The sequence below is a fragment of the Osmia bicornis genome, chromosome 4, assembly GCF_907164935.1.
Source record: "Osmia bicornis bicornis chromosome 4, iOsmBic2.1, whole genome shotgun sequence".
Classification (NCBI taxonomy): domain Eukaryota; kingdom Metazoa; phylum Arthropoda; class Insecta; order Hymenoptera; family Megachilidae; genus Osmia; species Osmia bicornis.
The window spans coordinates 11,206,341-11,221,163 of NC_060219.1; the positions used below are offsets into that span (position 1 = coordinate 11,206,341).

At 30.4% G+C, this 14,823-nt stretch overlaps 4 protein-coding genes across 6 annotated transcripts; 2 read left to right on the forward strand and 2 right to left on the reverse strand.

Moving 5' to 3' along the window:
- Positions 1–3,445: 3,445 nt before the first annotated feature.
- Positions 3,446–4,880, reverse strand: LOC114875334 (UMP-CMP kinase). Of its 2 annotated transcripts, XM_029185502.2 has the most exons (3): positions 4,781–4,880; positions 4,012–4,362; positions 3,446–3,931 (listed from the first exon to the last, which is right to left on the reverse strand). In XM_029185502.2, the coding sequence occupies exons 2-3, from the start codon at positions 4,330–4,332 to the stop codon at positions 3,653–3,655; spliced, it is 600 nt and encodes a 199-aa protein (XP_029041335.1). In that variant the 5' UTR covers positions 4,333–4,362; positions 4,781–4,880; the 3' UTR covers positions 3,446–3,652. The 2 variants fall into 2 exon arrangements, with proteins under 2 accessions (XP_029041335.1, XP_029041328.1); XM_029185495.2 differs by lacking the exon at positions 4,781–4,880 and having other exon boundaries at positions 4,012–4,544.
- Positions 4,881–4,958: 78 nt separating this feature from the next.
- On the forward strand, positions 4,959–7,259 carry LOC114875315 (4-hydroxybenzoate polyprenyltransferase, mitochondrial). The gene is made up of 6 exons (XM_029185463.2): positions 4,959–5,554; positions 5,616–5,782; positions 5,843–5,990; positions 6,098–6,291; positions 6,362–6,550; positions 6,633–7,259. Exons 1-6 carry the CDS (start codon positions 5,212–5,214, stop codon positions 6,822–6,824), a joined length of 1,233 nt encoding a protein of 410 aa, XP_029041296.2. The 5' UTR covers positions 4,959–5,211; the 3' UTR covers positions 6,825–7,259.
- On the reverse strand, positions 6,953–8,377 carry LOC114875321 (protein Abitram). Its single transcript, XM_029185476.2, is given in 3 exon segments — positions 6,953–7,736; positions 7,738–8,142; positions 8,228–8,377. Coding segments are annotated over 2 exon segments (882 nt in total). The 5' UTR covers positions 8,137–8,142; positions 8,228–8,377; the 3' UTR covers positions 6,953–7,253.
- A 315-nt stretch (positions 8,378–8,692) lies between these two features.
- On the forward strand, positions 8,693–14,737 carry LOC114875294. Of its 2 annotated transcripts, XM_029185437.2 has the most exons (8): positions 8,693–9,085; positions 9,336–9,424; positions 9,498–9,643; positions 9,733–11,593; positions 11,652–11,858; positions 11,941–12,002; positions 12,090–12,307; positions 12,749–14,737. In XM_029185437.2, the coding sequence occupies exons 1-7, from the start codon at positions 8,964–8,966 to the stop codon at positions 12,279–12,281; spliced, it is 2,679 nt and encodes an 892-aa protein (XP_029041270.2). In that variant the 5' UTR covers positions 8,693–8,963; the 3' UTR covers positions 12,282–12,307; positions 12,749–14,737. The 2 variants fall into 2 exon arrangements, with proteins under 2 accessions (XP_029041270.2, XP_029041263.2); XM_029185430.2 differs by having other exon boundaries at positions 12,090–14,737.
- Positions 14,738–14,823: the final 86 nt, after the last annotated feature.

Sequence of the window (14,823 nt, forward strand, 5' to 3'; positions counted from 1 at the left end):
AAACCCGAGTGTACGCTCGCTTCTCTTATGTACGAAGGCAGCAGGTTCTAAGTTAGGCACTCCCTACGATCTTCTAAAACCAAAGGCAAATGATAGGAAGGTAGTTAAGTTTTCCCTAAGTTCTTGAAAAACCAAAACCAAAGGGCAAAAGGCTCCTCCCTTCACACCTTGCACCGAGGTGTATCCCAAATTTCAAGATCCGTTCATGATGCAAGTTGCAATGTGCATAAACTGGTACCAATCTGCATCAAAATCCCTCATCTTAATGCAATTTCATAAAACTTGGGACTGATGCATCGTAACTGCCCACCATCTTGGATGTCTGTTTTATCGGCCGAGATGGGGTGCAGAATAAAAAGTAAAGACAAATAATTTGTGATTTCGGATAAATTGGATATTGTTTAATTGATTCGTCGTTCGATTGAAAATGAACATACACTCTTAATTTTAATTATATTTAATCATTTTCTTCTTGTACTGTTACGTCAGACGCTTGAAACGGTCAACTTCCATCACGCTCCAAATTTGTCCAGCGTCGAATTCGAGCTGTAAGAATGAAATAAATTAAAAGAAAGAATTTAAGAAGTGGTTGGTGAATCGCCTCGATTGAAAGGAATAGCGGAACCACAAAATGGCTATAACTCGACGACAAGGGCAAGTGGGTCGTACGTTTATGTGAACCTTTTTTTATTGTTCCTTTTTAGTACCGAATGCTGCATCGAAGTGGGACCCCAGCAATAAAAGAATAAAATTTCCAGTACATTACACACATTTCGTGCACGTTGCGTTTGGAATTTGGACATCATTTTAATACCACTTTCCGACCGATATCCCCATCCAACCACTCCTTTCATAATTTTCCTGAAAATTAAAACTGAGATCTATCGAAGGATGAAAAGTGTTAAGAAAAGCTGCAGAGCGATAGGTGATCAACAATGAAATGTCGGCCATGAAATCAAGGGGTGGAGATATGTAATATCAAACTGTACTGTTACAGATCGACGTCTATTGATAAACGCTTGATTTTTTTAATGCCAATTTCCATCACAATAGATGGAGGAAAGTTTGTGTCGGCTACGAATAGGAAACGAGAGGGAAACGTAAGAAAATTGTAGTGGCATTACGTAAACCCGTAGAACAGGCACGTGTTGACCGCGTAATTGCCGCATCCAATTAGAGGAAAATATCGTGAAAAATACGCGACAGGTTCATTGACCGAAATCACGTGTACTCGTTACACCTGCTACGTTTCAATGATAAAGTCAACGAGTTACTATCAGTAAAATGTCGATTGTCCGAACAGCATTACAGTCTCGAATTAATTACATTGAAAAATAATATTGGAATATTGGAAAACGATAATAGAAAAATCATTATTAAAGTAATTCATTTTCAATACGTAAATGACGTCGTTCACTACAAATGGTTTCAAAGCGAGAGGCAACGACGTTTGTAATGACCGTGTCTTAACTACGTCAGTATGAATTATCTTTGAAAAACGTTTCTTAGAAATATTATTATCATTCCTCGTCATCTACTCTTCAATGAGTAGGGTTGCAAAAGGGTTCATGAATATCGCTGGTTTCACTGTAATTAGTTCGAATAATCTATGCTTACCAAGTCGAATTAGAAAATCAGTTAACTGACGCATAAAGTAGATAAATAAACGAGGGAGAGAAAGGTGAATCCCCTTCGGGTCTTTAGTGAGTCATAGAGGACATTGTTCTGAAAATTATCTCGTCTTCGATGGAAATAAACTCGTGCAAAAATTTGACGACATTCGAAGAATTGGAATTTCACGATACATTGGCATGTATATGATTTAATTACCTCGGAAAGAAAGAAAGAAATGTGAAGATTTGAAAATAATTCTTTAATCAAATAAGACAATGTATGATTTGATTAACCATCCTCGTGTAATCTTATTCAAATAATCCCGAGATATGGTCGATCAGAGTTTCTCGTTGCCTCATTAACGATACAGATTTCGGCTACTTGGATGAGAAAGTTGAAAACGGGTCGATCTTTCGACGGTGAAGGCACATTAAATTGAAACACCAGGCAGCGGGGATTAATTTATAATCGAGCAACGAAAGAAGTCAATGATCTCTTCAATGCAGAATTCCAGTTACCAGTTATGCCTTTTGTCTACATTTAAAAATAAACTTGTCCATCGTAGGTGTATTTTTTCGGATTAAATTTATCGACCAGTCAAAAGAGAGAGGGGCAGAGAATTTCGCTTGATTCGATAAGCGATCAAGCTTGGAATGCCCGTTTCAATTTACATAATTAGTAAGATAGAAACTTTAATTTTCTTCATTTCGAAAAATTTGTATTTTTTAATAATTGAGATATTTCATACAAAAGTGTAAAATGTCTCACTTTAAAAATAGTAAATCAGAAATTAAAATCAATTCTTCTATTGAAATTGATTCGTCTATACTCATACTTGCACGTGTTCAAAGTAGACTTCTTGTTCAAATCTTGCATAAGAAAATTCCATTCCGCATTTTCAAGTTATTTTTAGATCGAGAAATCGTCCTCTTTTTCGGTAATAGCATGAATTACAGGGCAGAGCCTGTCTTCTCAGTGTACGTACACAATATCTTTCGGAGTTCAATGATTCATCGATACGTCATTGTTAATTAATATTATTTACATTTAACGCTAATATATTACACGAATCGTTTCGGGTAATGACGTCGTATTAAAAATGAACAACGAATAATGCGATTAATTTCAAAGACAATATTTACCTTTTACAATTATTATGTACAATTTGTAACAAATGACAAACGATTAGTCAAAATTATAGGATAAAGTTTTGTTTTATTTGGAACCTTCGTTTCGAAAAAAGCAACTCTACTTCACAAACATCTTCACTTTTAATGAATTGTCCGCTAGTCCCGCCAGGGTTATTCTTGAAATTCTGAAATATTCATTATTTGATACAATTACTCATTTTTTATAAAACAAAAGTAGATATTCTTCATTTACCAACGTGAGGTATTAGGTAAAATTTTCTTTTCACAAACAATTATAATTTTAAAGAAAAAATAATTTTATCTCTTCTGTAATTCTCAATGTGTAAGGAAATGATATTTATAATGTTGCAAAATCGTGTTTATAAAGTTGGAGATTAGTCGTGCTATGAAAGATCATTGGCGCCTGTAACACTGCAAAAATGTACGCAGTGAATTGGGTTGCCAGTCTACAGGGGCTAGTACCTTGGAAATTACGATTGGGTTGCCACTGTACAGGGGCTAGTACCTTGAAAATTACGATTGTGATAGCAAGAAAAGTATTTTACTCTGTTTTAAAGATACGATAAAAAGAAATGTATAACAAATGACTATTGACCAATGAAAATTCATAAATTATCTATTTTATAAAAATAAAATTTAAGACGAAAGTCTTGGAAGGGGAAATTTTCCAAAACAAGTCATTGCTGCATCAAAAATATATTTTAAGACTAATATGATCTAGTGTTTTCATAAATGCAAAGAAATACAATATAAATTAGACATTATATTGCTACAAAATAAAATTTCTCTATAAAAGATATACTTTTTAAAGTAAAATGATTAGTATATGCAACTGGAGTGTAATTTGATCTCACTGAGATCATTAATAACTACTCCACTGTAATGTATCACCATCCTATTTTGGATAAAATGTTCTTAGCATCTTCAAATACTTTGTTTGGTGACTGCATACTGTTTACTTTATAAACTAAGCCTTGTTTTTCAAAGAATTCAATTATAGGCATGGTATTTGTAATATAAGTTTCATGCCTTTTCACTAATACTTCTTCATTGTCATCAGTTCTTCCACTTCCTGCAGCTCCACGTTTTAAACACCGCTGAGTACATACTTCCTTACTGCATTCACAGAATAATACTCCCTTTATTATACATTTATCAGACATTGCCTATTAACATAAAGAAAATATCTATTATATAACTCTTTCTTTTAAATAATGATTCTTAACAATTTGAACAGTATTTATACCTCATTCCAACCATCGATGTTGTCTTGATTTCGTGGAAAGCCATCGATCAAAAATCTTTTATGTACATTATCGGACATTTGCATTGCACGATCCAGAAGACTACAGGTAATCGCAACAGGTACGATCGTTCCATTTGCAATATGATTTTCAATAAGTTCCCCATACTGTGAGCCCGGCTTTGCGCGTTCTTCTCTTAGCAGATCACCAGCTGACAAGTGCACATAACCATAATTTTCTGTTATGTATCGACATAGTGTGCCTTTACCCGCACCTGGTCCTCCCAAAACAAATAAAACTTCGGGTTTTTGGATTGCTGACATCGTAAAAAGTCGCAGTCCAGATACAAATACCTTAAACATAAAATACCACAATGCTCCGTTATATTTCTTTGGTTATATCAATGTTCCTGTATTCCTTGGTTATATATACGCTTATCATAACCCTTCTTCAAATATTAAGGTTATGGCGCGTTTTTTTTTTGAACACTTTCAAATAGCATTAGACACTAATACGAATCGATTCCTAACTGAATATAATAATGTTTTACGTATAATATAGACCAAATAATGGTTTAAAATTTGATCAAAAAATTGAAAATTAATTTATCAAGAGTTTAATAAAATAGATAATGCATATATCATTATGTACATATTACAAGCATGTGCAATTACAATTTAATCTAAAAGAAATTGATATTATGTCAATCATTTAAAATTGCAACATAAAATAAAGCAAATATTTTATATTTGATTTCGATTAAGTACTTACTTAATAAAATATATATTCAAATAAGAAAGATATTTTCAAATACGATGCTCCAATAATTTCGAACACTGTTAAACAACTTCTTCATCGTTTAATTCTTTATGACAGTCATATAATTATTGCTGCGCATTGCGCATGTCAAATTGAAATCATTATGCAACAAATGCATGCCGTAACTGCATGCATGCAGTTTTGCTACAAGCATGACAACTTAACCTTGTAACTTAGTTTTCCGGATTAATTACATAATGTATCATAATGCTAACAAACTTTATTTTACGATGACTTAAAAAGAACGAAATAGAAATATTGATGTCATAAACGCATAACGGCATTAGAACTTTTATATTTAGAACAAAATTAATTAAATCGGAACAAATTGAGGTTATATAGAATTCATGAATATCATTTATGACTGATAGAAAGCTCGAATAATGATAACAGTGCGGTGGTGTCAACACTTATTTCGTACTGGAAAATGTTTAACATCTTATATTCAATCTAGTCAAAGCAGATGTGTCATTAATCAATTATATTCTTGCAATAAAATTCATGTTTCATCTTTTACACAGGAGAAACAGAATGCCGAAAATTACAAAATATCCACGCAAGACGTGCTAAAGCCTGTTAAACTTTTATTAGATGAAACAACACACTTAAAAGCAGCAAATGTACAGTCACAACAGAAAAATGCGACATTTGCTGCAAAAATAGTTAATAATTCTCCACCTCAAATACGACCATACTTGAAGCTAATAAGAATGGATAAACCAATAGGTGAGATTGTAATTGTAAATGCAATAAGAATATGTTAATGATTAATAATTTGTATTCCTAGGATCTTGGCTATTGTTCTGGCCCTGTGGTTGGAGTATAGCCATGGCAGCACCACCAGGTGCACTACCAGATCTACAACTTCTAGCTCTTTTTGGAGCAGGTGCATTCATTATGCGTGGTGCAGGATGCGTCATAAATGATATGTGGGATCAAGATATTGATGGAATGGTAATAATTGACATGAATAGTGTTTCAAAATTGGATATTATAAGAGCTTTTTAATATTAGGTAACTAGAACAAAAGATAGACCATTGGTTACTGGAGAAATTTCACCTCTACAATCACTGATTTTTCTTGGAAGCCAATTAACTTTGGGATTACTTGTATTGTTACAACTCAATTTATATAGTATTATATTGGGTGCAAGTTCACTAGGTATTTGTTACTTATACAAAGAAGGAGATTAGAAACTTATCTTATTAATATTTATATTTGACATTTTGTTAGATACTTTTATAAAAGAGTTAACCTTTTTATTACAGTTTTAGTAATATTATACCCTGTCATGAAAAGAGTAACCTATTGGCCACAATTAATATTGGGAATGACTTTTAATTGGGGTGCTCTTTTGGGTTGGTCTGCTGTGCATGGATCATGCGATTGGCTTATATGTTTACCTCTTTATATCTCTGGAGTTTGTTGGACACTTTTATATGATACTATATATGCACACCAGGTAAATTTTAACTGCATTTGCCCTTCATATATAATGCAATATTTTTTTATTAGTTATTTATACAATATAGGATAAAATGGATGACATTATAATAGGCATAAAGTCAACAGCTTTAAAGTTTGGCAACAAGACAAAAACTTACTTAAGTGGCTTTAGTGCTGTCATGATAACAGGTTTAATTTTATCAGGTGTATTAGTTTCTCAAACTTGGCCATATTATACAGCTGTAGGATTAGTTGGTACTCATCTTACTAATCAGGTACAAATTAAAAGTTTAAAAGAAAATACAATGAATATGTATTTATCCTTGAATTTTACAAAATTTATTTTTTTATTTTTAGATTTATAATTTAAATATTAATAATCCTGCAGACTGTGCTAAAAGATTCATCTCCAATCACAGAATAGGAATGATTCTATTTGCAGGAATCGTTTTAGGAAATTTCATGAAGGATTCTAAGCATAAAAAGGATGCCAGTGTTGCCCAGAAATTGCGCAAAGAATCTACTACTACTGAACAGCAGCAGCATTAGTTGCAGTATTTCAATGAATGATAACTGTAACTTTATGATTATCTGTATAACAGTGTACATGATAAGCAAGAGAAAGATGTAAATGACTGGCAGGTTCCAGTGAATTACAAAACTTAGTTCCAATCGTGTGCCATTAAATAATCTCAGTTTTTAATTTTGTACAGTACCGCTATCGAAATTGTGAGAACTATAGGTCGCACCTTGAAAAATTGTAAGTAGACGGTTTTCATTTACAATAACTTTACAAAGGTACACCAAAGATTACACCATTGTATATAACGATTAAGTTTACAATTTTAAACTTAAAGTATTGATCATAACAAAAAAGAATAGTACAAAGCAATACATTTTTGTTATTTCAATGTTTGTTCTGTTCTTGAAATACACAAACATTTATTAAAAATTATATGAAAAATACATAGCAAATGATTAACATTTTTGTACTGTATCAAGATTTTCACTACACCTCATTGGACTATCATTATTTATTATCTCTGATTCACTGTTTAACAAACTATTTGTACATATTTTAGACATTTCCAAATGGTTAGCAGCATTTTGACCCTCTAACATTTTCAAGTTATATTGTTCTTGAGTTAATAAGGATTCCTTCATTTTATCTAAAAGTTTTATGTTTGGAAGTACTATAGCTAAGTATCCTCCTTTGTGTGGAGGTTCCAATAAAAGTTTTGGATTATTTAATAATGCTTCATTTACTTCCACCAATTTTCCAATTATACAACATTTTATTTTATATGTTTGTCCATTTGAACAAGTAATTATACAAATGTTGGAATTAGTTTGCAGAGGTTGTGCACCATGCTTACTCTTACCTGACACTTTATTTAAAACTCTATCTAGTTTATCACTAACTTTAAAGTCTATTTTTGTTATTTGTGTGTCACTTTGAAAAAACCACATGACTTGGAGCCAGAGTAAGCATACAAATACGATTACTATGCATTAAAATACAAATATCATCACCAAGACATTGTACATTTAATTTATAGTAGGGAGTAAAATATCTATCTGTAATTGTAGGAAAAGATCCATCATATTTTACTCCTTGTAACATGTCTGTAATATCATCATCTGGAGGAAATGGGAATAGACTATCATCCTCTTCATTATCTAATAATGCTGTTCCTTCATCCTCATTGTCTGTTAAATTAGCATTTTCTTGACATCCAGAATTCTTATTTACATTATTTTCTTCTAAAATGTCTGTCACATTACATGAAACTTTATCTATATCATCAGAAGATTTTGCCTTTTTTGTAACTGGTTCATTGTTGTCTGATAGAATATTCATTGTTAACTAAAAGAAATGTTATTATTGACAAATTTAAATACAATGAAGATTTATTTCTGGTTACTGAATACTTATTTACAATGGATCTCACATTGTTGCTTTATATATCAGCATTTGTTTCTCAATATAATTTTACAATTGTAATTAATAAAATCAACACTGCAATAAGGAAACAATAAATTTGTAGGTTGAGTTCACGTTTACTTGGAAGCATGTATGATGTATACAAAATACTTTACATGTATATATATGTATATGTAAATGCACAATATAAAGTAATTAGAAGAATAGTTATTTGTTATAATAATTAGATTTACAACTAGGTTTTAAAGGCGTATTTTAATTTTACAAGAAAAATGATTAGCTATGATTCCCTAAACTTACAGACATTCTATTGGTCAGATATATATTTATATAGAACGGTAGAAGCAAATACTAAAGTGACACTGAACCATTGCTAAGGAAGTCATATCTATAAAAGCAAAGTCAAAGAACGTTATGCAAAATCTAATAAAACTAACCGTCTATGATTATTCTTTTGTACCGTGGTCTACTTTGATTCTTTTGAAAACAAGTTGAAAATACCGTAAAAGTTCCTATTTTTGTATCTGTGGTTATGTTCACCAATGATTTGAATAATTCTAATATACATATACATATGCTTTAAAATGATAAACTTTGCCGAGTTCTCAGATATTTTGTAAATGACTTGGCAAAATTCAGCACTATTTTTATATATCTACCACGTCACCCAGCTGGATGGGAAAAGACATTAACGGTAAAATATGTGTTCATTGAAATTTTTAATTTTGTAATTTGAGGGAAACATGTCAGAACGAAAAGTGGATGCAGAAATTGTGCAGAAGCAGTGTATAAACGATACAAGCCTCATTGATGAAGCTGAAATTATTGATGTATCTGCTTTTGACTTTGATGACACTAGTGGCTGGTAAGTGACTTTATTGTAAGTTTCAATTACTGTAGTAGCTTACAATTAGAGTTAATTTTAGTCTTTAACAATCATTTCAGTTGCTGAGGAATTTTAATTTCTGAAGGTCTTAGTTTCCTATGTTGTTTAGTGATACAAATAATTTTTCAAAAATTATACAAAATCATATTTTTATACTCATGGTATATTATTAAAAAGATGATTCATAGAGTTTTAATGATCCATTATATATATTGTTGTTTTTTACTAGGTTGTATATACCAACTCGATATCAAACAGAATCCACAGTTCAGGATTTGTATACCTGGTTAAAAAGTGAACCAGAATTAAACTTATCAGGTATTTAAAATATCAGTTAATTATCATTGATGTTTTATATAATGTTGTATTTAAATTTAAATGTTTTGTCTAGCTAATAGGAAGTCTGTGGATACAAGAACTTTTACAAGATCTAAGAAACGGTCTACTAGAACTTGTTTTGAATCTATTTTTGAAACTTTATCTTCACCTGTAGCAAATATATGGAAAACTTCAAATTTTTCAAATGTAGAAGAAGATGTAAGTATTATATTGTAGTTCTCTATTAAATTGTTATAAATATATTTTCAATGTACCATTTATTTATGTCTACTTTTTTTTATTTAAAGTTAAATAAATATTCAGACCTACCTACTGCCAACAAAGATGAAGCTGTGCCTCCTATGCTAAAAATGACACCTACAACAAATGTTAGCCTTCTTAATGATGAAGCAGTAGCAACATCAGGCCAAGAAAGTATGGAAGTGTTTTTAAATATGTCTCATTCGAAAGGAATTGATTCATTTATTAATTTAATGGAACCTGGACTTAGTGATCCACTGATGAACGTTTCTCAACCCTCTATTTTTTATTCGTCTATCACCTCATTGCCTAGAGATGATTCCTTACATAATGCAGATTGTGGTAGAGAAGAAGAATTTTCAAATTCAATTCATATGTATAACAAGGAGATTGACAAACACAAAGATGCTAAAAGTTCAAATATGAATGAAACTTTTTCTAAAGATAATGAAAGCTACTGCCTAAGTCCAACAGACAAAACGTTTACAAATGGATCTGCTGTAATGAACAAAGTGGAATTGAATCAAACATATGATACAGAAGCAGTTTCTGCTGAAATTGTAGAACTAAATTCAGATAAAGATAAATCCAGTACAAGTAGTTTGTCTTCCACACTTGTAAATAAAGATGATGGAAATGCAAAATTCTTACAACCAAGAGGTACTGAAAAGAAAGATTCGTCTAGTTTGAATACTACATATCAATCAAATGCTCAGAAAGTTGGTAATCCACTTGCTTTAGATAGCACATATTCTCCAATAAAAGTTGAAAACGTACCTGCAGACGTGACTTCAACTTTTAGAAGTGATACAAAAAGAGATAAAGGTCAACCATTTAGCTTAGAAACAAATGCATCTTGCAGTACTTCTAAAAATGCAATAGAATCTTCCGCGGGTTTGGCGAATTCTACCTTTTCATTGGACAATGATGTTTTGGACTCTCCATTCAAATTGCCTCCTGGCTATCAATCAACCCCTATAAGTATGGATACATTAAATTCAACATATAAAGCAAGTAACAAACAATTAGAATCATGTCGAGTATATAATACAACTTGGAGTTCAAATTTTAAAGCACCTACATCATTGAGGAAAGAGTTGTTAGCTGAAATACACAGAAGTGGAGATCATAGGCTTGATTGTACATATAATCACACAAGTAAAGAACACCAAAGTAAAAATTCTAAAACAGCAATTGTTGAGGAGATTCCTAGCCAAAATGTTAAAAGTGATATTCCAATAGAGAATAAATATAACACATATAAAAAGGAATCATCATCAGTAGATAAAATTAAACCTCAAACTGAAGTAAACGAGACAAAGACATGTGTTCACAAATTGCAGGAGAAGAAGTATTACACTTTTACAAAGAAAAATAGTGCTCATGGTGGAAAGACCGATTTGGAAAACGCTGAATCGTTGGAAAATATGGATTCTACGTTTGTGAAACCACTTCCAAAGTTACAGAAACAAAAGCAGCATATCCCGCGAATGCTTTCGAAATTACCGCAGTTCCTTCAAAAATCTAATCCCAATCTTGTATCTAATTCTTTGAAAACCGTTAATATGACGGGATATACAAATGCATCCACTTTCGGATACATGAAAGGTTCACAGCCAAATATTGTAAGAGACGTTGAAAAGAGTCTAACAAATAAATTATATTCTCTGGGAAAAATGAAAAGTGGTTCTGAGCAACGACTGTTGGAATTGAATTCTGGTGTGGGAGAACTTCAATTATTAGGTGCTGGAGGATCTACAGAGAGTATTGAAAGTACCCAAAGTGCTCACAGTGCACCCGATTTAGATGATAGGCTCAGTACATGTTCAGATAGCAGTCACAATTCGTGCACGACACAACCAATGAATATTGAACAATTACAACAGATAGTACGAATGCAAGAAGAAAGTAAGTTATATTTGATATTAATATAATATTAGTTTTCACATCTAACTGTGATTATTAGGTTTGAGACAAGATACGAGACCTCAGTTAAAGCGAGTGCTAGAAAATACATGGATAGATATGAAAACAGATTTACATTCTGCTATAGTTAAGAATGGAGTTGATGGTTGTGAAGGTGATGATTCGCCACTTAGTATAGATTTCACTTTTAAAACAAGTTCTCCAATATTAAGTCCAACTAGATCTAGTCAGTCAATAAATACTGATGGTAAGCCTACAATCTATAACATTACATACATAACACGACATAACAATACATTTTCTCTTATATATGTTACTGTATTTTGAAGGCCAATCTACAGAAACTGTAGTAAAACAACAAAATGATACAGAGGTGGTGAAAAAAGTCGAGGTAAGTGTTGTTTGTTTTACATATATAAACATTATTAAAAAAATGATATAAAAACGATTCAACTGTGTATTAAACACTAAATGTCAGGCGTTTAATAAACCAATGATGAAAGTTGAAAACAAAACAAGACTGCGACAACCAACGAATTGGAATAGTGGAAATAGGCCTCCAAATGTTATGAGCGCTATTCCTAGACCACCATCACGCATACCAGCTCCCCGGTTTGCCAGGCCAATTGTAAAGAACATTCAAGGTGATATAAAACGAGGATACATGTAAAATTTCAGGGAGTACTAAAAATCAAAGTATGCGTTCTTGAATACCATTCTTAATCTAATCTGTATTCATAATAATAATTTGTATAGAAAATATTTTAATTTATGGTCTTGGAGGGATAGATGAAGATTCTTACCTAAAAAGTTCAGTATTAAATTTCCAAGGAAATAAAAGGGTGTAATTAATACCGAGTTCTTAACTTTTTCCAACTTGTCAGTTCGTGTTTCTCTAAAAGATCTGTTATAAAACTATTACAATGTAACGTTTTAAAGTAGGTTTGGAAATTTAATTATTAGTTACCTATTGAAAATTTTGTGATTTTTGGGTCTTTAATGTTTTAATTAAGACATGTAAGATTATTTAAACCAAAAATTCCCCTCCAAATCATTTTTATTTTTATTTTTTTATAACTATTATTTTTACTGTGTTTATGTTTCTATTTTAATTGAAGGCTTTTAATCCATTGCCAGATTACAAATTGCTATATTTGCAACAAAGGATGTCCCTATTATACATATGAAAATATGCAGGTAATTTTTTATAAAAATGTTAATATGACTCGAAATTGTGTATCAACAAGAAAGTATATGCTTGATAAAGGGCTAATGATTCAATGTATGTGGCCTATACAGAGTTAGGTACACAACACTTTATGGTATATTATTAATTACCTTCAAGCAATAATTTCTTGCTGATTTGCAAAAACTATACTTTTAACTATGATTTTGATATCAACTTCTACAATTTTATGTTTTCAATTATGTGAATACTAAAAATTGTTTATAAAATTATTCACATATCATAGAAAGATTGATGTCAATCGTAATATTAAAAACATAAATTTTTAATAATTCCATTTAAATGGTAAAACAACTTTGTATTTGCCGAAAAATGATAAATTATACATCATATAAAATTAAGAGATGTCCTATGGTACACTCTATAATGGCCTTCCATTGCATAATAAAAAAAGTATAAAACCAAAAAAATGTAGTTCAAAATGAAAGACTGGAAAATTTATGCAAGGATAAACTGAGTAAATTTTTGTTTGTTTCTTAAATAAAAGAATCTTTAGTATATCTATAGTAATAACATAGAAAGATAGTATAAAATTTTTTTATATTTCCAAACATGATAATCAGCTTCTTATCTTTTAATAATAAAGAGCTTTCTATACTGTGTGTGTCAAATTTTATAAATTGAACGGGAAAACCTGTAAAATATATATATAAAGAAAAGGGTAGATAAATTATTTATCTTCTATATTTTATTTCCGTTCTGAAATTTAATTTTTTCCCGCTAAATTAAAGAACTAATAATCATAACATATCACAGTGTATAGATATTTATAAAATTATATTAGTTAAAAAATATGTTTATACTAAATTCAGGTTACACAATTATTTCAGTTGTTAATAAAATGGTATATTAAATATAGAAACTTTATGAACAGATAAAAAATAAATGGGGCATTGATAAAGAGTCCCTCAAAATATGAACAAAAATTAGTTGTTATTGTGTTGTAGAAATTGAAAATAAATTTTACAACTCATAAATTTTCAATATTTTTTAAACATATATATTTAGAAAAAATTGTTGGCTCTTTAAAAATGTCCTACATGTATACAAGAATATGTAATACATCTCTTCCTACTTTTTTATAGCAAGAACTTATGTTAGTTATCTTTGTACTTGATACTCTATTCAACATTCCTCTGCTGTAATTCTTTGCTTGAAGAAACAACAGCAAGAGGAATAATGAAGTGCTCATATAGTAATACACTTTTCAGGATATTATTGGTTTTGAGCACATCGTTGCAACTTGTCCATTTGTCATTGAATTTTAATGCTACATATTTTATGATAAATCGTTGCGCTGGTTGCGTTATGTTTGAATTTGTAATAATATGTGCATGAATTTACTTATTACTTATAACATGTACACCACAGAGTAAACTTGACTATAATTCATTAAATGCCAATAATTCTATTTGATTGGTCTGGTAATTATATATTGATGGATAAGAGATTAGGAAATATAAAAATGAAGAAATCTAGTTTTACATGATCAGAGTTTTTAAATATTTTTAAACATTATAAAACTATTAACAAAAATAAAGCAATAGCAAGAATAATAACAAATTTAAATACAAATACAGAAAGATAAAAACAATATTCTTGAATTACAGTTTCTTCGTTTTATTAAATGCATATTTATGAAAAGAAATTTTGAAATGTATTCATGTTGTAAATAATAAATATAAAGTGATAGTCATGTTATATTCTTTATTTATATCTTTAAATGTTAGACCTTAAGTGCCTTTATTGTATTATGACAAAAAATGTCTTTTTATACATTCAAACTAAGGAAACTAGATATCTGCTCATTAATTATACTGTTCAGTATTGGTGTAAAAATTAAATGTGATCTTTTTCTAATTAAAGCTTATAGTAATAAATATTTTACAACTGCAAAATAAATATTTTATGTAAAACCACTTTCCAAATTTTGTATATTATAAAACTACTTTATTTAAAATTAAAA